Source organism: Bufo bufo, chromosome 5, assembly GCF_905171765.1.
Source record: "Bufo bufo chromosome 5, aBufBuf1.1, whole genome shotgun sequence".
In the NCBI taxonomy this organism is placed as follows: Eukaryota; Metazoa; Chordata; class Amphibia; order Anura; family Bufonidae; genus Bufo; species Bufo bufo.
The window spans coordinates 154,244,796-154,269,700 of NC_053393.1; the positions used below are offsets into that span (position 1 = coordinate 154,244,796).

The 24,905-nt window shown below is 47.0% G+C and overlaps 1 protein-coding gene across 1 annotated transcript in view; it reads right to left on the reverse strand.

The window, feature by feature from the left end:
* The window catches only part of TAF4B (TATA-box binding protein associated factor 4b), a 140,628-nt gene that overhangs the window by 107,175 nt on the left and 8,548 nt on the right, over positions 1–24,905 (reverse strand). Inside the window, exons 3-4 of the mRNA XM_040433895.1 lie at positions 17,353–17,475; positions 1,802–2,155 (exon numbers count right to left, since the gene is read on the reverse strand). Coding sequence (XP_040289829.1) covers positions 1,802–2,155; positions 17,353–17,475 — 477 coding nt within the window. The remainder of the gene's footprint in view (positions 1–1,801; positions 2,156–17,352; positions 17,476–24,905) is intronic.

Consider the following 24,905-nt stretch of genomic DNA (forward strand, 5'->3'; position numbering starts at 1 on the left):
GCCTTATCCTGTCAGCCGTGTCAGGGTTATTTTTTTTTTTTGAGATTACGTTTTTCTTTGATACTAGTTTGCCATTTTTTTTTTAGCAGTTGTCCTCTGTGCATGTTGAATGCCTAGCTTGCAGTTCTCTCAGAGATGGTGAGTGAAGACTAGCTGCCATCCAATGCACACAGGAAGTAGAGGAGAATCTGCTTCCTAACCTTCTCTTATTCACTAAGAAGCAGTCCCAGGATCAGAGAAGTAATGACCTGTATGGTTGTGAATAAAGCATAGGAAGTTTAGATCTCAGCCCATATAGCTGGAGCAGTCTGCTTGTTTGTGTGTGCTCCTGCTCACCCCTCCATCTCCATAGACTTGCATTGAGATATGTAAAATGTTCCCTCTGAACGTCTGCTCCCACCTAGACGGGTTTAAGGCTACTTTCACGCTTGTGTTTTCGCCTGATCCGGCAGGGATACTCCGTTACTGATAATACAACCTTCTGCATCCGTTATAAACGGATCCGGTTGTATTATCTTTAAAATAAAAATGACGTATCCGTCATGAGCCCCACTGAAACTCAATGCGGGACAGATTAGTTTTCTATTGTATCCGAGAAACCGGATCCGTCCCCATTGACTTGCATTGTGGAACATGCAAGTTGTTTTGCTCAGCATCCCATGACTAAAAGAAAACCGCAGCTTGCTGCGCTTTGCTCTCTGGTCTGGGAACGCAACCAAATGGAATAGAATGCATTTTGGAGCACTCCAATCTGTCCAGTTTTGTTCCCATTGACAATGAATCAAGACAAAAACGGAAGCATTTTCCTCCAGTATTGAGATCCTCTGCCGGATCTCAATACCGGAAAATGTAAACGCAAGTGTGAAAGTACAGTGGTCCCTCAAGTTACAATATTAAACAATTGTAAGTTGAGTAATCTGTTCCAAAGCCCCAAAATGTCATCCAAGCTAAGAGAAAATTAAGATTTAAGAAAAATAAGCAGATAACTATGACAAATTAAACAAGTCCTTACATAAAAGAATCAGGAACAGCTGCTAACTAGCAACTAATCCAGCTATTTTACAGAGAAGTGACCTTGATTGGTTGGATCGCGTTCTGAGACATTGTATGTGGAGTCTGATTTCAACTTACAATGGGTCAGAAAAGGCCACTGTATGTTGAAAATATTGTATCCTGAGGCCATTGTATCTTGAGGGATCACTATGAGCCATAAATTTGTGTGTATCGTACAGCTATAACAGATCTTCATCCCCAGTAACTGAATTGAACGCCTGTTGAATTACTGCAGAGAGCTAGGGGGGGAAAAAAAGGAAAAAACAAAACAAAAAAACTAATACAGAAAGTATATTTGAAAACTGTATGACTTTTAGTTATACAAACCTTTTGTGCTGAAATCATAAAACCTCATTAACTTATTGTTAAAAAGTAACCCTATCTTTAAAAAAAACACAAAAAAAAAACTGTATTTTACTGCGCTTACTGTGGTATTTGGAGGCTGTGCACCTTGCGTTTTCTTCAGAGGCTCAGCTTTGCAAATATTCACATTTGAGTGGACAGATGGAATGCTTGCTTGTATTTGCACAGGTCGGTTGGTTTCCTTCACAGACGGGGACATGCTGGATACTATAATTGTTGACCCAACTGGAGTAGGTGCACTGCAAATATTACAGCCTGCTATCTTGATAGTGGGGCCACCAGTAACACTTGGAGGTCCACTTGATGGGGTGAAGGTTTTAACTAGGTTTGCTGTTGCTTGTTTAGCAGAGGAGGCAGTAAGTGCTGGCATTTGGGAAGGACATACAGTTGCAGTTGGCATCACAACTGAACTACAAGAATTCACAGCAATGGGTGTAACTGGAGATACTGATGTTCTAATAGGTAAAACCGCAACAGTGCTAGAATTAAGTGCCAGAGCAGAAGTGCCAGTCACACCCACAGTGGACGGAGTGGTCGTGGTGGCAGCAGGTGAAGTGCATGAAATGGTTACAGGAGAAGGGGCAGAGGCTCTAATTATTACTGTAGAGGTTCCTTGGCTATTAGATACAGTTTGTGGAGTGGTGCAAATCCTAAGAAATGTAGAACTGGGAACCGAGGTATTTGCTTTAGAAGCTACAGATGAGGAAACTTTGACGGTTCCACTTGGAGTGCCAGTAGACTGCAAAAGAAGAAAGAGGTGAGGAGAAAAACACAAGCTTAAGACACACATTCATCTTTATTCCTTTATTTATGTCACCCCTTTTTTTTTTCCTATAATCAGTTAGGCTTATAATATATGCTCTTGGAAGTACTGAGTCTGAGGGTAGACAGCACTTTAACCCCTTAAGGACACGGGCATATTTCACCTTAAGGACAAGGCCATTTTTTTTAAATCTGACCAGTGTCACTTTATGTGGTGATAACTTTAAAACGCTTTGACTTATCCAGGCCATTCTGAGATTGTTTTTTCGTCACATATTGTACTTCATAAAAAAATACCAAATTTACCAAAATTTTGGAAAAATTTGCAAATTTCCAAGTTTCAATTTTTCAACTTCTATAATACATAGTAATACCTACTAAAATAGTTATTACTTTACATTCCCCATATGTCTACTTCATGTTTGGATCATTTTGGGAATGCCATTTTAGTTTTTGGGGACGCTACAAGGCTTACTGAGACATGGTTCAATGGGAGTAATGACTGGGATATAACAATACCAGGATTCTCTCTATATAAGAAAGACAGAGAAGGCAAGAAAGGGGGAGGGGTGGCCCTGTATGTGTATGTGAAAGATAGCATAAAATCTAATTTAATACAAGTTAGCGAGACCAATTTAGAGTCAGTTTGGGTTACCTTGCAGCTTGATAATCATAAGGTAACTTGTGTAGGTGTGATATATAGACCACCTAGCCAAGTCAAAGAATTAGATGATCTACTAGTTGAGGAAATAGCTAAAATGACATTGAAAGGGTGTTATCATTATGGGAGACTTTTAGTTTTCCAGTTTACATCAGGAAGATTAAATAGCTAGTTCTGCCAGGAGTACAGATATTCTAAATTCCCTACTGGGATTATCTCTACAGCAAGTAGTGGAGGAGCCAACCCGGAAGGAGTCCATTTTAGATTTAGTATTCACAAATGGGAATTTGGTATCTGATATTACTGTAGGGGAAAGCTTGGGATCTAGTGATCACCAGTCAGTGTGGTTTACTATAAGTACAGTGACTGAGTCACACCACACAAAAACAAAAGTTTTAGATTTTAGAAAAGCTGACTTTTCTAAAATTAGATTAGTGGTATATGAGTCCCTATCAGATTGGAACAGTTTCAATGGAGTCCAGGAGAAATGGGACTACTTAAGTGGCACTATTGAAGGTAACAAAAAATTGCATTAGGCTTGTCAGTAAAAGCAAAAAAAGGAAGAGACCACTGTGTTACTCAGCAGAAGTGGCCAAAATCATCAACAACAAAAAGATAGCATTTAGTAATTATAAAAAAAAAACTGAGGATGACAGACAAATTTATAAGATTAGGCAGAGAGAGGCCAAACAAGTTATAAGAGCTTCTAAAGCACAGGCAGAAGAGAAATTAGCTCAGTCAGTGAAAAAAGGCGATAAGACATTCTTCAGATACATAAATGAAAAAAGGAAACTAAAACAAGGAATTACCAAATTAAAAACAAAAGACGGAAGGTATATGGAAGAGGATAAAGAACTAGCTGACTGCCTCAATGAATACTTCTGTTCAGTTTTTACAAAGGAAAATGAAGGAAAAGGACCTCAGTTAGGAAGGAAGACTAATGAATCTTTTGATGCATGTGTCTTTACAGAGGAAGAGGTTCTAAGTCAGCTGTCTAAAATTAATACAAATATGTCACAGGGGCCTGATGAGATACACCCAAAGCTATTAAAAGAGCTTAGCGGTGAACTAGCAAAACCATTAACAGATTTATTTAACCAATCACTGGTAACCGGAGTCGCCCCAGAAGATTGGAAATGAGCAAATGTGCCCATTCACAAGAAAGGTAGTAGGGAGGAATCGGGCAACTATAGGCCAGTAAGCCCGACATCAATAGTGGGGAAAATAATGGAAACCATACTTAAGGAAATTGTGGAACATATAAAATCCCATGGATTGAAAGATGAAAAACAGCATGGGTTTAATTCAGGGAGATCATGTCAAACTAATCTTATAGATTTTTTTGATTGGGTGACTAAAATAATAGATGGCGGAGGTGCAGTAGACATCGCTTATCTAGACTTTAGTAAGGCTTTTGATACTGTCCCACATAGAAGGCTTATCAATAAATCGCAGTCTTTGTGCTTGGACTCCCATATTATTGAATGGATTAGGCAGTGGCTGAGGGACAGACAGAGGGTTGTAGTTAATGGAGTATGTTCAGACCATGGTCTTGTTACCAGTGAGGTACCTCAGGGATCTGTTCTGGGACCCATATTGTTTAATATCTTTATCAGCGAAATTGCAGAAGGCCTCGATGGTAAGGTGTGTCTTTTTGCTGATGACACAAAGATTTGTAACAGGGTTGATGTTCCTGGAGGGATACACCAAATGGAAAAGGATTTAGGAAAACTAGAGGAATGGTCAAAAATCTGGCAACTAAAATTTTATGTTGTTAAGTGCAAGATAATGCACCTGGGGCGTAAAAATCCAAGAGCAGAATATAAAATTAGTGATACAGTCCTAACCTCAGTATCTGGGGAAAGGGATTTAGGAGTCATTATTTCAGAAGACTTAAAAAGGTAGGCAGACAATGTCATAGAGCAGCAGGAAATGCTAGCAGAATGCTTGGGTGTATAGGGAGAGGCATTACCAGTAGAAAGAGGGAGGTGCTCATGCCGCTCTACAGAGCACTAGTGAGACCTTATTTGGAGTATTGTGCGCAGTACTGGAGACCATATCTCCAGAAGGATATTGATACTTTGGAGAGAGTTCAGAGAAGAGCTACTAAACTAGTACATGGATTGCAGGATAAAACTTACCAGGAAAGATTAAAAAGGACCTAAACATGTATAGCTTGGAAGAAAGACGATACAGAGGGGATATGACAGAAACCTTTAAATACATAAAGGGAATCAAAAAGGTAAAAGAGGAGAGAATATTTAAAAGAAGAAAAACTGCTACAAGAGGACATAGTTTAAAATTAGAGGGGCAAAGGTTTCAAAGTAATATCAGGAAGTATTACTTTACTGAGAGTAGTGGATGCATGGCCAAATGGTTCTTATCTGCCAACACATTCTATGTTTCTATGTTTAATAGCAAATCTTGAAATTTTTCAGAAATTTTCAAAAACCCAATTTTTAGGGACCAGTTCAGGTCTGAAGTCACTTTGTAAGGCTTACATAATAGAAACCACCCAAAGGACCCCATTCTAGAAACTACACCCCTCAATGTATTCAAAACTGATTTTACAAATGTAGTTAACCCTTTAGGTGTTCCACAAGAGTTTTTGGTAAATTTTCCATTTTAATCCATTTTTTCCAGTAACAAAGCAAGGGTTAACAGCCAAACAATATGCTATATTTATTGCCCCAATTCTGTAGTTTGCAGAAACACCCCATATGTGGCCGTAAACTACTGTACGGGCACACGGTAGGGCGTAGAGGGAAAGGTGCGCTGTGTGATTTTTGGAAGGCAGATTTTGCTGGACTGGTTTATTTACACCATGTCCCATTTGAAGCCCCCCCTGATACACCCCTAGAGTAGAAACTCCATAAAAGTGACCCCATTTTGGAAACTACGGGATAAGGTTGCAGTTTTGTTGGGACTATTTTTAGGGTACATATGATTTTTGGTTTATCTATATTACATTTTTGTGAGGCAAGGTTACCAAAAATAGAAATTCTGAAATTTCATCTCCATTTGCCATAAACTGTTGAGGAACACCTAAAGGGTTAATAAAGTTTGTAAAATCAGTTTTGAATACCTTGAGGGGTGAAGTTTCTTAGATGAGGGTCGCTTTTATGGAGTTTCTACTCTAGGAGTGCATCAGGGGGGCTTCAAATGGGACATGCTGCTAAAAAAAAAAAAAAAAAAAAAGAAGGCCATCAAAATCTGCCTAACAGAAACCATACGGCGTTCCTTTCCTTCTGCGCCCTGCCGTTTGGTCATACAGCAGTTTACGACCACATATGGGTTGTTTCTGTAAACTGCAGAATCAGAGTAATAAATATTAAGTTTTGTTTGGCTGTTAACCCTTGCTTTGTTACTGGAAAAAAACGGATTAAAATGGAAAATTTGCCAAAGATTGCTGTTTTGGCACCGTTTTTATTTAATTTTTTTGACAGTGTTTATCTGAGGGTTTAGGTCATGGGGTATTTTTATAGAGCAGATTCTTACAGAGGCAATACCTAATATGTCTACTTTTTTAAGTTTTACACTATATTTTCTTTTTATAAACAAAAAAAAAAGAATTAATAATTTTTGTATCTCCATAGTCTAAGTGTCCGTTTTTTTTAGCCGATTATCTTAGGTAGGGGCTAATTTTTTGCGGGATGAGAGGACGGTTTTATTGGCACTATTTTGGGGGGCATATGACTTTTGGATCGCTTGCTTTTTAAAATTTTTGTTATGTAAGGTGACAAAAAAAAAAACAACAACTTTTTTTGCACAGTTTATATTTTATTTTTTTGACAGTGTTCATCTGAGGGGTTAGGTCATGGGGTATTTTTATAGAGCAGATTCTTACAGACGTGGCGATACCTAATATGTGTACTTTTTTTTATTTATTTTAGTTTTACTAAATATTTTTTTATATAAATTTTTTTAGTTTTAGTGTCTCAAGTCTGAGAACCATAGTTTTTTTTATCCGATTATCAGTGGATAAATTGGGGAAGGGGAATATAAATTTAGTACTCCATGGAAGTGTGGTACTCCCTGAAGCAACCGTCAATGCAGAGGCCCGGATGATCGGGGCACGTGTCACACTGAGTGGTGGTGTCCTTCCGTATCCCCCTCCTGTGACACACTGCACTTTTTTTGGGTCCGTCCCTTCTTTCCAGTATGGGGGACCACACCTCGAAAGTGTTGGCCAGGGACGATCCGGGCGCCTCCATTTCCCGAGGTACTCCGGGCTGCTCTTCCCTGGTCAGAAAAGATCAGGGCCTTGAGGACTGCCTCATAGAACTGAAGGAATTTCCCTGTGTTGCCAGCGCTCTGGGACAGCACAAAAGAGTTGTACAAGGCAACCTGTACCAAGTAGACCGCAACTTTTTTGCACCATGCCCGGGTTTTGCGCATGGCATTATATACGGCTTGAGGACTTGATCAGAGAGATCAACTCCTCCCATATACCGATTGTAGTCGACGATACAATCGGGATTGAGGACCGTTGCCGCGGTACCTCGCACAGGGACAGGGGTGATGCAGTTACCGTGAATTGTGGACAGTACAAGGACATCCCTCTTGTCCTTATATCTGACCAGCAACAGGTTTCCACTGGTAGGACACGGGTCGCACCCCTGGGGATAGGTACCTGGAGGGGGTGGGTAGGGAGGCCGCGTTGATTTTTCCCGCACGGTCCCACAAGCGGACGTGGATATGGTGGCGAGGGACTGGAACAAGGGGATACTAGTATAAAAGTTATCCACGTACAGGTGGTAACCCTTATCTAGCAGTGGGTGCCTAAGGTCCCACACAAGTTTCCCGCTAACACCCAGAGTGGGGGGACATTCTAGGGGGTTGAATACAAGAATCTCGCCCCTCGTACACACAAAACTTGTAAGTGTACCCTGAAGTACTCTCACAAAGTTTGTACAGCTTCACGCCATACCTAGCCCGCTTAGAGGGAACATACTGGCGGAAAAGGAGTCTCCCCTTGAAAGCAATGAGAGACTCATCCCTTCCAGGTACATAGGCAGGATCACCTTGGGGGGGGGGGGGGACATGCTGCATTATCTGCATAATGCAGGCATTTCCGGATGGCCTCAAACCGGGTACGTGTCATGGCCGTACTGTAAAGTGGGGTCTGGTAGAGGACGTCCCCACTCCAGTAATGCCTCACACTAGTTTATTTTGACTAGGCCCATGTGCAGCACGAGGCCCCAAAACGTCCTCATCTCGGCTGCACTGACCGGAGTCCAGCCACCGGCCCTAGCGAAAAAGGAGCCCGGGTGTTGAGCAATGAACTGTTGGGCGTACAGGTTCGTTTGCTCCACCATCAGATTCACAAAGTGGTTACTGAAGAAAAAGACTAAAATAGTCATATTCAGTGAAGCCCACTGTGGAAATCTGCATTCCTGGTTGACCAACAAAATCAGGAATTGCAGGCTCAAAATGCTGTGGGGTACACCAGACAAGTTCACCAGTAGGGGGCTCAGGTGGACTTATCTGGTGGGCCGGAAAACTAGTACGAGCCCCAGAGCTGCTAGTACTAGTGTGGGCCACAGGGTCCCTAGCATGGCGGTCCCCTTGCTCCCCCTGGCTGCATCTCCGCCGCCTTGGGGGCTCATCATCATCGCTAGATGAGGAGGACGCGGATGACAAAAGGAAAGTGGGGTCATCCTTGTCCTCACTGGGGCTCTCTGAGTCGGAGGCAAGCTGGGCGTATGCCTCCTCGGCCGAGAACATCCGGCGGGCCATAGGGGAGTGTGTGTGTGCGTGCGTGTTGAACTTTATTTGGTGTGCGTGTGGGGGCACGGGTGTTCACAAACTTACCCTAAACCTAACAGACAAAAAAAAAAAAAAAAAGGGGGCAAAAAAAAGGTTTAAAAAATTCTAACTCTCTGATCAGCCATCCGAAGCTGATCAGCGGTGGGGTGTGCGATGCGCTAACAGTGGCCGGACGCTAAGAGTGCCAGCCACAGTCAGCGTACGCAGAAAAGAAAAATGCTTCCGTCCCAAAAAATAAACTGCTTGCGCAAGCTGCAGCACCCCTGGGGGGTCCTAGGGTCACACAGCTGTGCTGTGGACCCCAGACAACAGATTTAGGGTGATGCAATCAAAACCCCCCCCCCCCCCCACTAACTTTCCCTGAATATCCCTGCCTAACCTAACCTGTTCCTAACCTTTCCCTAAATACCTTTTAGTGCCAGATGGCACTGTGGAGGGTCAGAATGGGGGTGCTGGGCACAGATGGGGGTGCTTGCTCTGGAGATCCTCGGCTCCCGGACACAAAAGTAGGGGGAGAGGAGCGCTGCACTAATTTGAATGCCCCCGCTCCATTCTCCCGCTATGTCCCCCAGTATTTTTGCTGAATTGGTTATACTAGGCGGAGTCTGCCCTGTTTCTCCCTGGGTGTTGCTTCTCCCAGGCTGTAGCGCTGTCCAATCGCAGCACAGAGCTCACAGCCTGGGAGAGAAAAAACCTGTGCTGAGAGAAGGAACGCCCAGGGAGAAACAGGGCAGACTCCGCCTAGTATAACCAATTCAGCAAAAATACCGAATAATAGTAAGTGCAGTGAGATCCCGGGGAGCTGCTCTACACAGCCTGAAAATTATCTTACAATGTTTGGACCGATGAAAGGTCCTCTTTAAGGTGAAATATGGCAGGGTCCTTAAGAGGTTAAAGGAGTCATCCAAGTTAAAAAAAATTATTTGCAAGCAGCAGTAAATGATAACAATAACGAAGTTAGGGCTCTTTCACACTTGCGTTGTTCTGTTCTTACGGCATAGAGTTCCGTCGTCAGGGCTCTATGCCGGAAGAATCCTGATCAGGATTATCCCCATGCATTCTGAATGGAGAGAAATCCGTTCAGGATGCATCAGGATGTCTTCAGTTCCGGACCGGAACGTTTTTTGGCCGGAGAAAATACCGCAGCATGCTGCGCTTTTTGCTCCGGCCAAAAATCCTGAACACTTGCCGCAAGGCCGGATCCGGAATTAATGCCCATTGAAAGGCATTAATCCGGATCCGGCTTTAAGCTAAACGTCGTTTCGGCGCATTACCGGATCCGACATTTAGCTTTTTCTGAATGGTTACCATGGCTGCCAGGACGCTAAAGTCCTGTTTGCCATGGTAAAGTGTAGTGGGGAGCGGGGGAGCAGTATACTTACCGTCCGTGCGGCTCCCGGGGCGCTTCAGAGTGACGTCAGGGCGCCCCACGCGCATGGATGACGTGATCGCATGGATCACGTCATCCATGCGCATGGGGCGCTCTGACGTCATTCTGGAGCACGCTGGGAGCCGCACGGACTGTAAGTAAACTGCTCCCCCGCTCCCCACTACTACAATGGCAACCAGGACTTTAATAGCGTCCTGGCTGCCATAGTAACACTGAACGCATTTTGAAGACGGATCAGTCTTTAAATGCTTTTAGTTCACTTGTGTTGTTACGGATCCGGCGGGCACCTCCGGCAAATGGAGTACACGACGGATCCGGACAACGCAAGTGTGAAAGAGGCCTTATACTCGCCACTTTTCTTGCCAGAGGCTTCCTGTTCCACGCTCCAGTCCTCCCCGCCCTTTTTTCCCCCGGCTGCAGTGGTGACATTAACTGCAGCTAGGGAAGGATTTTTTTTTTTTCCTTAGGCCCCTTTCACACGGGCGAGTATTCCGCACGGATGCCATGCGTGAGTTGAACGCATTGCACCCGCACTGAATACCGACCCATTCATTTCTATGGGGCTGTTCACATGAGCGGTGATTTTCACGCATCACTTGTGCGTTGCGTGAAAATCGCAGCATGCTCTATATTCTGCGTTTTTCACGCAACGCAGGCCCCCAGAAGTGAATGGGGTTGCGTGAAAATTGCAAGCATCTGCAAGCAAGTGCGGATGCGGTGCGATTTTCACGCACGGTTGCTAGGAGACGATCAGGATGGGGACACGATCATTATTATTTTCCCTTATAACATGGTTATAAGGGAAAATAATAGCATTCTGAATACAGAATGCATAGTAAAATAGCGCTGGAGGGGTTAAAAAAGGAGACTTTTGTATTACTTACCAGTAAAGTCTCTTTCTCGCTCTTCCTTGGGAGACACAGGAAACCATGGGTATAGCTCTGCTCCCTAGGAGGCGTGACACTAAGTGAAAGCTGTAAGCCCCTCCTCCATCAGCTATACCCTTCAGCCTGGAGAAGAGACTGCCAGTTGCGTGTCCAAGTAGTGAAAGATAACCACCAACCGGAAAAAGAACTGTCGAGCCCCAACGGGGGCAACCAAGCCGGAACCACAACTGTAACCCAAATGAAGGGCGGGTGCTGTGTCCCCCAAGGAAGAGCGAGAAAGAGACTTTACTGGTAAGTAATACAAAAGTCTCCTTTTCTCGCCCATATTCCTTGGGGGACACAGGAAACCATGGGACGTTCCAGAGCAGTCCCAGAAGGGAGGGACCAGAACAAACTCAACCAACACCAGAGGCATCAATCAACTGCCGCCTGCAACACCAGACGGCCTAAAGCAGCGTCAGCCGACGCATGAGTATGCACCCTGTAGAACTTGGTGAAGGTGTGCAAGGAGGACCAAGTGGTCGCCTTGCAAATCTGCTCCGTAGAAGCCCGATTCCTCTGAGCCCAGGAAGCCCCGACCGCTCTAGTGGAGTGAGCGGTAACACCAAGGGGCGGAACCTTGCCCTTGGCGAGATAAGCCTCAGTAACAGCCATCTTGACAAAACGGGCGATAGCAACTTTGGATGCCGCCATCCCTCTGCGCGACCCCTCCGGGACCACAAAGAGCGAGTCAGTATGCCTGAAAGAGCTGGTTACTTCCAGGTAAATCTTGAGCGCCCTGACAACGTCCAGGCGATGAAGCTTCCTCTCCCGCGGGTGGGAAGGGGAAGGACACAAAGAGGGGAGAACAATGTCCTCGTTCAGATGAAAGGCGGAGACCACCTTAGGAAGGAAGGAAGGGACCGGACGAAGAACCACCTTGTCCTGGTGGAACACTAGGAAAGGTTCCAGACAGGAGAGTGCAGCCAATTCGGACACCCTCCGAAGAGAGGTGACGGCTACAAGGAAAATAACCTTGCAGGACAGAAGTCGCAAGGAAACCGTCCGCAGAGGCTCGAAAGGGGAAGCCTGGAGCGCTGAGAGAACCAGGTTCAGGTCCCAGGGCGGTACCGGAGGACGGTACGGGGGAACCGCGTGAGCCACGCCCTGAAGGAAGGTCTTGACAGGACCAAGGGGGGCCAGTGGGCGCTGAAACAAAATGGACAGCGCAGACACCTGACCCTTCAAAGAACTAAGGCCCAGCCCTTGGGCCAGTCCGCTCTGCAGGAAGGACAAAACGGTGGGGAGAGAAAAGCGGAGCGGAGGAATCCCCAGATCGGCACAGAACCCCAAAAAGGTCCTCCAGGTCCTATAATAGATCCTAGAAGAGGACTACTTACGGGCGCGGATCATGGTGCGGACGACGTCCGCAGAAAAACCCCTACGTGTCAGGACGGTGGTCTCAACAACCACGCCGTCAAACGTAGGGACCCTAAACGCGGGTGGAAGATCGGTCCCTGAGAGAGAAGATCTTTCCTGGCGGGCAGCGGCCAGGGCGCGTCTGCCAGGAGCAGCATGAGGTCGGCATACCAAGACCGGCGGGGCCAGTCCGGAGCGACCAGAATCAACGAGACGCCTTCCGCCGCTATCTTCCGAAGGACCTTGGGCAGGAGAGGGATGGGAGGGAATATGTATGGGCGCGCGAAGCCTCGCCAAGGAAGAACGAGGGCGTCGGCTCCGCAAGCTCCCGGATCCCTGGCCCTGGACAGATAGGCGGGGACCTTGTGATTGAATTTTGAGGCCATGAGGTCCACGTCCGGTATGCCCCAACGAAGGCAAATGGCCTCGAATACCTCCGGGTGAAGAGACCACTCGCCGGGGTCGACGGTGGTGCGACTGAGGAAGTCCGCCGCCCAATTGTCCACCCCTGGAATAAAAATTGCAGATAGGGCCGGGACGTGGGCTTCCGCCCAACGGAGAAAGCTGGTGACCTCCCGCATTGCTGCAGCGCTGCGAGTGCCCCCCTGGTGGTTTATGTACGCCACAGCCGTGGCGTTGTCCGATTGTACACGAACAGGATGACCCTTCAGCAGATGAGTCCAGTGTCGTAGAGACAGAAGGGCCGCTCTCAGCTCCAGGACATTGATCGAGAGTTTGGACTCCGATGGAGACCAAATGCCCTGGACGGATCGGGGAGGAAACACGCCTCCCCAGCCCAAGAGACTGGCATCGGTTGTAACCACCAACCAGTTGAGTGGCAGAAAGGACCTGCCCAGAAGGGGGGACTGTAACCACCAGCGGAGAGATGACCGCACCGGAGGCGATAGACGGAAGGGATGATCCAGAGACTCCGGCGATTTGTCCCAGGAGGAGATGATCGTCCGTTGGAGAGGGCGGGAGTGAAACTGCGCAAATGGGATCGCCTCGAAGCAGGCAACCATCTGCCCCAAGACCCGCATGCAGAAGCGAAAGGACGGTCGACGGTGGAGAAGGAGACCCCGAACCGCCCCACGGAGGGTCAGACGTTTTTCCGAGGGAAGACGTACCTCCGCCGCTCCTGTGTCTAAAAGCATTCCCAGGAAGACTAGTTGTCTGGAGGGGGGGAAGGGAGGACTTGGGGAAGTTGATGACCCAACTGAACCTCGCCAGAGTCTCTAGAGTGAGATCCACGCTGGCAACCGCTTGAGAAAGGGACGGAGCCTTGATGAGGATATCGTCCAAGTACGGTAGCAGAAAAACACCCCTGGAACGGAGTAAGGCCAAAACCGGGGCCAGGACCTTGGTGAACACCCGGGGGGCAGTTGCCAGCCCAAAGGGAAGGGCGACAAACTGGAAGTGGAGGTCCCCCACGGCGAATCGGAGGAAGCGATGGTGACACCGGGCTACCGGAACATGGAGGTAGGCATCCTGTATATCGATGGAAGACATGAAATCTCCCTGCTCCAGGGAAGCCACCGCGGAACGGAGGGACTCCATCCGAAAGCGTCGAAGGAGGAGAAAACGGTTGAGCTTTTTGAGGTCCAAAATGGGCCGCACCGAACCTCCCTTCTTGGGAACTACAAAGAGGTTCGAGTAGAACCCTTGGAACCTTTCCTTTAGAGGAACGGGGGTAATCACCCCCCTGTCCAGTAAGGCTTGAACGGCCGCGGAGAACGCAGCCGCGCTTTTCGGGTCCCGCGGCGGGCGGGAGCGAAAGAACCGATCTGGAGGGAAGGATGCAAATTCGATTTTGTATCCGGAGGACACAATTTCGAGGGCCCAGGCGTCGGAGACGTGAGCCATCCAGACGTCCCTGAAAAGGAGGAGCCGGCCCCCCACCCGGGTGGGTGGGGGCGCGCCTTCAGGCAGAGGACTGCTTTGCTGCGGGTGTGCGGGCAGCCTGCGGCTTGCGCCAGGAGGGCTGGGCCCGAAAAAACGGCTTCCTACGCTTGTCCTGGGGAGGAGCCGAAGCGGCAGCTGTGGTGGGAGCCCCAGAGGCCCTGCGGGAGGACCGAAAACGAGACGCACCAGGGCGTCCGCGGGGGGCGCCCCTGGCTTGGGGTTGAGGAAGATGGGTGCTTTTACCACCCGTGGCCTCCGAAATAAGTTCGTCTAGGCGGACCCCGAAAAGGCGGGAACCCGCAAACGGTAGCCCCGCCAAGGAACGTTTGGAGGCAGCGTCCGCTTTCCAAACCTTCAGCCAGAGCTCCCTCCTGACGGAAACTGCCAGGGCGGAGGAGCGTGCAATAAGGGCTCCCGCATCAAGGGAGGCCTCACAAACAAAATTCCCGGCTCGAATAATAAGCTGGGCCAAGGAACGTAGGTCCTGGATGGGGACGTCCGAGTCCAACTCCTGTTCCAGCTGCGCACCCCAAGCAGAGATTGCTTTCCCTGCCCAAGCAGAGGCAAAAACCGGTCTGAGAGCAGAACCGGAGGCAGCAAAAATGCCCTTGGAAAGGGTCTCCATGCGACGGTCCTCCGCTGACTGAAGAGAGGACCCGTCGGGAACAGGGATGGCCGTGTTCTTTGACAGCCGGGCCACAGGGGGGTCCACCTTGGGTGGGGAAGACCATGTGGCCACGACATCGGCTGGAAAGGGATAGCAAATGTCCAGCTTCTTGGGGTTGACAAAACGGGCGTCCAGGCGAGCCCAAGCCTTAGACACCACAGAGGAGAAATCAGAGTGGATTGTAAAGACTTTTGAGGCCTGCCTGGGTCTGATAAAGGAGACGCTAGCTGCGTCAGAGCTAGGGGGATCATCCTGCACCTTAAAGGTGTCACGAATATCAGAGATGAGTTGACCCATCGCTGAGGCTAGCTTGGACGGCAGGGCCGAGTCCATTTCCAAATCTGAAACCGCCAATTCACCTTCAGAGAGCGAATCCTTTGGAGAGGAGAGGCTCGTCTGGGTGCGCACGCGTGGCGGGGAGAGTGAGGCCTCAGAGGAGGAGGCTCGCTCTACTCTAATACGCTTCTGAGAGTGCCTAGCTCGGGAGGGGTCACTAAGAGAGAGTGAACCCGCTGCAGCGGCAGAAGCAGTGGACCCGGAGGGCGCGACAGTCAGAGAGGCGTCCTGCGGGGTAGGTGGCCTGTCTATTAGGCGGCCCACGACATGAGTGAGGCTTTCCACGGCCTGGGACAGGGATAGCCCAGTCAGGCGGGTCAGAGGAAGCAGGGAGCGACACAGCGGGCGACTGAGGCTGCGGTGGAGCTCGGCATGCAGTACAGTGCGGATCAGACTGCCCCCGGGGAAAGGGTTCCCTACAAGCAGTACAGGCATGGTACCAAGGCTTGGCGGCTGCAGAAGGGTCTGACATGGTGGAAAAAAAGATGTTGCACTTAAAGTGGGAGACCCCAAGAAAAGTGGTGGCACGGAGGGGGTTAACAGTCCTACCAGACCCGGATGATGCAAGTGGCAGCGGTAAGGGGAACAGACTGAGGAGGCTGTGGAGGAGAGGCAGCAGCACGGAGATGAATGGCTTCAGGATCGCACGGCAGAGAGGATTCCACGCAGCACTGAGAAGTGGAGCCCGATGAAACCGGAAGTAGCGGAGCGCATGTAGGAAGCTCCGCCCCCCTCTGCCGCGCTGAAGAAGAAGAAGCAGAGCCGCGCGCGCGCGGCAAAATGATTTTAACCCCCAAGGATGATGAAGTGCCGGCCAAGATGAAATGGCGCCGTTCACGCCAAGTAAGCGGCCCCCGCCGCGCCTGGATGTGGCAGACGGCTTGCTTTTGCCTGCAGCCGTCCCCTGAAGGCAGCGTCCCTGCCAAGGACTTGCCCAGATAAACTCCCCTGTCCGGTAACGGTCCAGATATGCCCGGGGGGGGGGGGGGGGGCGCACGATGTAGCAGTGGCCATGTAGCAGTGGCCAAGGGGGATGTAGCAGTGGCCATGGGAGCCCAGGAAGCCTGTAGCAGCGGTGGGAGGGAGGAAGGGGAGGCTGGAGCAGCCACTCTCACCATACGCTGTCTTCGCCCTCAGTCCATCCAGCGGGGGTCGCCCCTTCAGCTCCTGGCACCGCAGTGGCTGGAAGCCGGGGGAGGGACTTGGCGTGCGGACGACCCTGAGCTGGCGGGACGCAGGGGAGCGAGGCTGCCCTGGTCCACCTTGTCTTCTGTGGGGGAGGCGGCAGTGCGGAATTACCGGCACTGGCGCAACTCAACCCCGGGAGAAACAGAGGGGTCTAATGCGCCTCTGTTGTCCCTGTAGGTAGAAAAAAAATCTAATTAAAAACAAATAAAGCAAAAATAAAAAATCATAGGAAAACAACCCTGCATAAGCAGGGGGTGTCTTGCCTCCTTGGACACTAAGCAAAAACTGGCAGTCTCTTCTCCAGGCTGAAGGGTATAGCTGATGGAGGAGGGGCTTACAGCTTTCACTTAGTGTCACGCCTCCTAGGGAGCAGAGCTATACCCATGGTTTCCTGTGTCCCCAAGGAATATGGGCGAGAAAAAATAAATAATAATAATTAAACTCACCTTAATCCACTTGATCGCGAAGCCCGGCATCTCCTTCTGTCTTCATCTTAGCTGTGTGGAGCAACAGGACCTGTGGTGACGTCACTCCGGTCATCACATCATCCATCACATGATCTTTTACCATGGTGATGGATCATGTGAAGACCGGAGTGACGTCACCACAGGTCCTGTTGCTCCACACAGCTAAGATGAAGACAGAAGGAGATGCCGCGATCAAGTGGATTAAGGTGAGTTTAATTATTATTTATTTTTTTTTAAACCCCTCCAGCACTATTTTATTATGCATTCGGTATTCAGAATGCGATTATTTTCCCTTATAACCATGTTATAAGGGAAAATAATACAATCTACAGAACACCAATCCCAAACCTGAACGATTTTTCTCACGCGAGTGCAAAACGCATTACAATGTTTTGCACTCGCGCGGAAAAATCGCACGTGTTCCCGCAACGCACCCGCACATTTTCCCGCAACGCCCGTGTGAAAGAGGCCTTAATGTGGAAAACCCCTTTAAACAGATAACTACATACTTGCATTTGATTAGGGCTCCTCTGAAAAGTTACTGTTGAGGACACAGGAGTCAAGGATGCAGACAGAGGAACAGCTTTCCCATTGCTGCTTGCCAGGCTCGATACCAGCTGGTTTCCTGGATTCTTAACAACAATGAAAAACAAAAAATTGATTAGGTTCGGGGGTCAGTAAGTAGTGCTTCTGAGGAGGCCTCCAAGAGGCCATCATTAAACCATGTAAATACATGAGCCATTTATATGGAATCTGTCACCACCTCCCTGCTGCCCTGTCTGACTCGTGTTCGGTCTGGTAAAGTAGTACAACATGTTCTATTTTTTTGCGGTGCGGAGGCATGGACAGAAACACCACGGAAGCACTCCGTAGTGCAGGGGTGCACAACCTGCGGCCTAGGGGCCACATGCGGTCCTTGATACCATTCTGTGCAGCCCCCAAACATCTGGTGACAGACATGCATGTCTATGTCTTGTGGCTACTCACATGTATTTTTCATGTATTCTCCCTTTAGATTTCAGTCCTGGAAGTGTAACTACACATTAATGTTATATACCGTGTGTTCAATATGCTATAAATACAGTATATTGTTAATACCGCTTTAACCCCCTTAAGGACCTCCACCGTATATGCACGGCGGAAGTCCGGTCCCTAAACATGGCGCCAGCTCCCACGTGCAGCGGGCACAATGGCCGCCGGATTTCTGCCATTTCAAATAGCAGAGAGCCGCAGCACATGTACGTGATCGGCCATAAGGCTGATCGCATAAATTTTACCCTTCTGATGCCGAGGTCAAATGTGACCACGGCATCAGATCAGTCCGGAAGCGGAAGCCGTGCGTTTCCGCTCCGGTAACAGCGTTCCCCGACTGAGATCAGGGAACCTGTTACATCTCTGAAATAGCCCGAAGCAGGCTTAGGAGCCTATTTCAGGACTATATCAATACAGGCCACTAGGTGGCAGCATTCTATTGTTATACTGCAATTTAAGTGTTCAATGATGGCTATATAGCCATCAATGAACAATCTAATGATTGCCAGTTATTGTCACCCAAGGTGACTTAAAGTAAAAATAACCTAAAAGTTAAAATCACCCCCCCCCCCCCTTTCCTTAACCACTTCACATCCGGGCCATTTGCTCCCTTCCCGACCAGGCCTAATTTAGCAAATCTGACATGTGTCACTTTGTGGTAATAACTTTGGAACGCTTTTACTTATTCAAGCTATTCTGAGACTGTTTTCTCGTGACACATTGTGCTTCATGACAGTTGTAAATTTGAGTCGATATAGTTCACCTTTATTTATAAAATCCCAAATTTACCAAAAGATTTTAAATATTAGGAATTTTCTAAGTTTCAATTTCTCTGCTTTTAAAACAGAAAGTGATACCTCATAAAATATTTATTACTTAACATTCCCCATATGTCTACTTTATGTTGGCATCATTTCTTAAATGTTATTTTATTAGGACGTTAGAAGGCTTAGAATTTTAAAAGCAATTGTTAAAATTTTATAAATTTCCAAAACCCACTTTAAGGACCAGTTCAGTTCTGAAGTCACTTTGTGAGGCTTACATAGTGGAAACCCCCCCCATAAATGACCCCATTGTAGAAACTACACCCCTCAAGTTACTCAAAGCTGATTTTACAAACGTTGTTAACCCTTTAGGTGTTCCACAAGAATTAATGGAAAATTGAGACTTTTTTGGCGGATTTTCCATTTTAATCAATTTTTTTCTTTAACACATCGAGGGTTAACAGCCAAACAAAACTCAATATTTATTACCCTGATTCTGCGGTTTACAGAAACACCCCACGTGGACATAAACTGATGTAAGGGCACACGGCAGGGCGCAGAAGAAAAGGAACGCTGTATGGTTTTTGGAAGGCAGATTTTGCTGAACTGGTTTTTAGATGCCATGTCCCATTTGAAGCCCCCCTGATGCACCCTTAGAGTAGAAACGACCAAAAAGTGACCCCGTTTTTGAAACTAGGGGATAAGGTGCTAGTTTTATTGGTACTATTTTGGGGTATATATGATTTTTAATTGCTCTATATTAGGCAAGGTAAGAAAAAAAAATATGGCTGCTTTGGCACTGTTTATTTTTTTATAATATTCATCTGACAGGGTAGATCATGTGCTATTTTTATAGAGCAGGTTGATATCAAATAGGTCTACTTTCTTTGTTTCAGTTTTACAAAATAAAGCAATTTTTGAAAAAAAAATTAAAATGTACGTTTTTGTGTCTCCATTTTCTGAACGCCATATTTTTTTATTTTTCTGCCGATCATCTTGTGCAGTGGCAAATTTTTTGCAGGAAGAGTTGACCTTTTTTATTGGTACCATTTTTGGGTGCATATGATTTTTTGGATGATTCATTATTACACTTTATGGGGCAAGGTGACCAAAAAAATTTGTTGTTTTAGCATAGTTTTTTTTATTTATTCTTACAGCATTCACCTGAGGGGTTAGGTCATGTGGCTTTTATAGAGCAGATCGTTACGGACGTGGCAATACTTAATATGTATACTTTTTATTATTTAAGTTTTATACAATAGCATTTTTGAAACCAAAAGAATTATGTTTTAGTGTCTCCATAGTCGGAGAGCCATAGCTTTTTTATTTTTTGACTGATTGTCTTAGTCAGGGTCTCATTTTTTGCATATGAGGTGATGGTTTGATTGGTACTATATTTGGGGGCATACGCCTTTTTGATTGCTTGGTGTTGCACTGTATGTGATAGGTGACAAAAAAAAGGCTTTTTTGTATATGACAATTTAATTTTTTTTTTTACGGTGTTCATCTGAGGGGTTAGGTCATATGATATTTTTATAGAGCAGGTTGTTACGGATGCGGCGATACCTAATGTCTATTTTATTATTTTATTTCACTTTAACACAATAGCAGTTTTGAAGAAAAAAAAAACATAATTTTAGTGTCTCCATGTTCTGAGAGCTATAGTTTTTACATTTTTTTAGCGATTTTCTTATGTAGCAGCTCATTTTTTGCAGGATGAGGTGACTGTTATTGGTTCCATTTTGTGGGACATACGCCTTTTTGATCACTTGGTGTTGCACTTTGTGATGTAAGGTGACAAAAATGGCTTATTTTTTATTTTTTTTACACTTTTTTTTTTTTTTTATGATGTTTATCGGACAGGGTGGATCATGTGATATATTTATAGAGCCAGTCGTAATGGATGTGGCAATACCAAATATGTCTATTTTTTATTTTTTTTTTCTATATTACTTAATAGGGGAATTTTTTAAAATTTTTTACATGTGAAACCTTATTTTATTTTAATTTTTTTATTTTACACTTTGTGTCCCCCATAACTATTGATTTCTCCTGTAACTAGGGCTGACATAGTAGCCCCAGTTACAGGGAAACTACAGACCCCAGAGAGGCTGTACAGCACTGTACAGCCTCAGTGCAGGGCTGATCAAGGTCTGTGGAAGACCTGACAGCTCCTGCACTCTCCCTGCCACGGCGGTCACATGATGGCTGGGACAGGAAGCGCACAGCGATTGCTGATCTGTATACACAGCGCTCGTTGAGGTTCCTCACTTTACTATCATCCTCTCCTTCCTGGTGTGTCTACACTTTCATCCTGCTGCCCCCCAATACTGTTCAGTCCCCCATTCCCCATAATATTATTCCCCCTGTATATTATAATGGCCCACTCTTTGTTATTAATGTATTGGCCACTCCACTCTTATTAGTATGATGTCCTCGGTGGTCCTCCCCTTTCTGCTCCTCCCCCACCCCCATAGTGCCCCCAGTACCTCTGTAATTAGGGTAGGGTACAAAAAAAAAATAATAACTTACCTCTCTCCATCACAGCTTGTGGCGTCCCAGCGCAGGCAGTCACGAACGCCTCACTGTGCCTTCCCGTGCCGCGTCATCTCACGAGATCCGGCGCAGGAGGTCACATTGAGGTAATCGTGACCAAGTCCTGCGTCGCTCTACTGCCTTATAGGCTTCAGGCCTAGTGGCCTGAAGCCTATGAAGCATAACGGAGGGGACGGGAGCCATAGGCTCCCATTGCCCTCATTGAAATTCCTGCTACCTGGCGCCCCCTGCAATTTGGCGCCCGGGGCAACGGCCCCCAAGCTACGCCACTGTTCTCCACCATTACAGAAGAAAAACCTTTCACCCTACTCTCGAGATCACATTTCACCACCTGTGAACTTGACCCAATCCCATCTCACCTCACCACAGTGTTTAGCCCCGCCCCAACTCATCTCTTCAACCTAACAATATCCACTGGTGTCTTCCCCTCTGGTTTTAAACATGCTATTACACCCATCCTCAAAAAGCCTTCCCTTGACCCATCTTCTTTCTCCAGTTATCGCCCCATGTTGTTTTTTTTGCTGACACACAAATTTACCTCTCTGGTCTGGACATCAGCAACTTTCTATCCAGAATCCCACAATGCCCATCTTCCAAATCTTCCTCCTTCTCCCGCTTTCTAAAACGTAACATGGACAAAACAGAATTTATCATCTCCCCCCCCCCCCCCCCCACCATCTCGCTCAAACCCCCCTCCCCCCCCCAACAGACCTATCTATCACGATTAATGGCTGCACACTCTCCCCAATCAACCAAGTCCGCTGCCTTGGAGTAACCATGGATTCTGGCTTGTCCTTCAAACCGCACATTCAAGACCTTTCCACCACCTGCAACTAAAAAATATCTCCCGCATCCACGCATTCCTCAACCAGGAGTCCTCAAAAATGCTTGTACATGCACTCATCATCTCCCACCTAGACTACTGCAACATCCCACTCTGTGGCCTTCCATCTAGCACCCTTGCACTGCTCCAATCTATCCTCAACACTGCTGCCCGACTAATCCACCTCTGACCCTGTTACTCCTCTGCCAATCCTTTGCCCAGCGAATTCAGTTTAAAATACTAACAACTACATACAAGGCCGTCCAAAACTTGTCCCCTCTATACATCTCTGAGCTACTTTCCCGATACATCCCGACAAGTAATCTCTGATCCTCATAAGACCTTCTCTCATCACCTCTTCCCACAATCAGGAAGGACTAAGGACCTTTTAGCAAGTGGCCGCAGCATGCTTCTCTAAGCTAATAATTCATAATTTCCTGCTCCCCACCGCACCGAAATGTTTACATCTGGCACTGTATGGGCATGGTCACATGCTCTGCTGTAGCCTACTCCTACTGGAGGCAGCACGGAGGACTGGAGTGGTGGGGAACAGGCAAGTATGATTCTTCAGCTTAGGAAGGCAGGCTGTAGGCTAAAAGATCCTTACATCCAGTGAACCCCTTTAATATACAGTCCTGATCAAAAGTTTACCACCACTTGAAAAATGGCAAAAAAATCATATTCAGCATGGCTGGATCTTAACAAGGTTCCAAGTAGAGCTTCAACATGCAACAAGAAGAAATGGGAGTGAGACAAAACATTTTTTTGAGCATTAAATTTAATAAAAACAACGAATAAACTGAAACAGGCTGTTTTTCAGCTGATCAAAAGTTTAGGACCATACCTCCAAAAAAAAAAAAAGAAATCCAACTTCCAAACATGAACTCAGTAATGAGTAGCACCGCCGTTATTGTTTATCACTTCAAAAATTCGTTTCGGCAAGCTTGATGCAAGCGTTTCCATGAGGTGAGTGGGAACATTTCTCCAAGTGGTGAAGACGGCCGCACGAAGGCCATCTACTGTCTGGAACTGTTATCCATTTTTGTAAACTTCCCTTGCCATCCATCCCCAAAGGTTCTCAATTGGATTTAGATCAGGGGAACACGCAGGATGGGCCAAAAGAGTGATGTTATTCTCCTGGAAGAAGTCCCTTGTCCTGCGGGCATTGTGTACTGTAGCGTTTTCCTGTTGAAAAACCCAGTCGTTACCACACAGATGAGGGCCCTCAGTCATGAGGAATGCTCTCTGCAACATCTGGACATAGCCAGCGGCCGTTTGACGCCCCTGCACTTCCTGAAGCTCCATTGTTCCGCTGAAGGAAAAAGCACCCCAGACCATTATGGCGCCCCCTCCACTGTGGCGCGTAGAAAACATCTGCTTGTCATGCCAGTAACGTTGGAAACCATCAGGACCATCAAGGTTAAATTTTTTCTCATCAGAGAATATAACTTTCTTCCACCTTTGAATGTCCCATGTTTGGGGCTCTCTTGCCAAGTCCAAACGAGCAGTTCTGTGGCGTTCAAGGAGACGTTTTTGAAGCCCTTCAGTCTCAGATGCCGTCTGATGGTTATGGGGCTGCAGTCAGCACCAGTAAGGGCCTTAATTTGGGTCGAGGATCGTCCAGTGTCTTGACGGACAGCCAATTGGATCCTCCGGCTCAGTGCTGATGAAATTTTTTTGGGTCTTCCACTTGACTTTTTTGTTCCATAACCCTCAGGATCATTTAAGAATTTAAGAGATTCCAAATGACTGTCTTACTGCGTCCCACCTCAGCAGCGATGGCGCGCTGTGAGAGACCCTGCTTATGCAGTTCAACAACCCGACCACGTTCAAAAAGGGAGAGTTTTTTTGCCTTTGCCATCACAACGTGTGACTACCTGACAGAAAACAACATTACTTACCGGTAATCGTTTTTCTCGATACCCATGACGGCACCCAGTGCGACTCAGGACCTCCCATCAGGACAGGAAACCTGAGAAGATAAAAAGGACACACCTCCACCCAACACCAGTGGAAGAAATAAATTGTTCTCCGGAGAGAAGTGATAAGGGATTAAAGACCCTCTTATTCTTTCTTTTTTTTTTTTTTTTTTTTTTATTAAATCTATATTACTTCATATAGACCTGACTGATACTTTATATATTTTTATAAATGTATCCGTATCTGTATCTATATATGGGGAGGGAACTATCGGGTGCCGTCATGGGTATCGAGAAAAACGATTACCGGTAAGTAATGTTGTTTTCCCCTCACCCATGACGGCACCCAGTGCGAGATAGACTATAAGTAGAGTCTAGGGGGGGGCTACAGCCTGCAGGACCTTCTGCCCAAATGAGGCGTCAGAATGGAGCTGCAACCTATAATGTCTGAGAAAGGTATGTGGGGAACTCCACGTAGCTGCCCTACAAATCTGAGCTAAGGATACATCAGCTCTTTCAGCCCATGAAGTAGACACTGCCCGAGTAGAATGGGCCCCGAACCCAGAAGGAGGGGAAAGACCCAAGGAGATGTAAGCCCTTGTTATGGCCTTCTTTACCCATCTGGCAATAACCCCGCAGGATGCTTTTTTACCCCTATTCTTCCCTAAAAACTGGACAAGAAGGTTCTCGTCTTTCCTCCATGAAGACGTAACATCCAGGTAAACTAACAAGCATCTTTTAACGTCCAAGGAATGCAAACTTTTTTCCCTGCTATTGGAGGGGTTAGGAAAAAAGGAAGGCAACACAATGTCCTGGCTCCTGTGAAAATCTGAGACAACTTTGGGAAGGAAGGAAGGCAGGGGCCTAATTACTACTTGATTGTCCTGGATGACAGTATATGGTGGATGTGCAGAGAAGGCTTGGATCTCCGAGACCCTCCTAGCAGAGGTGATTGCCAGTAGAAAAGC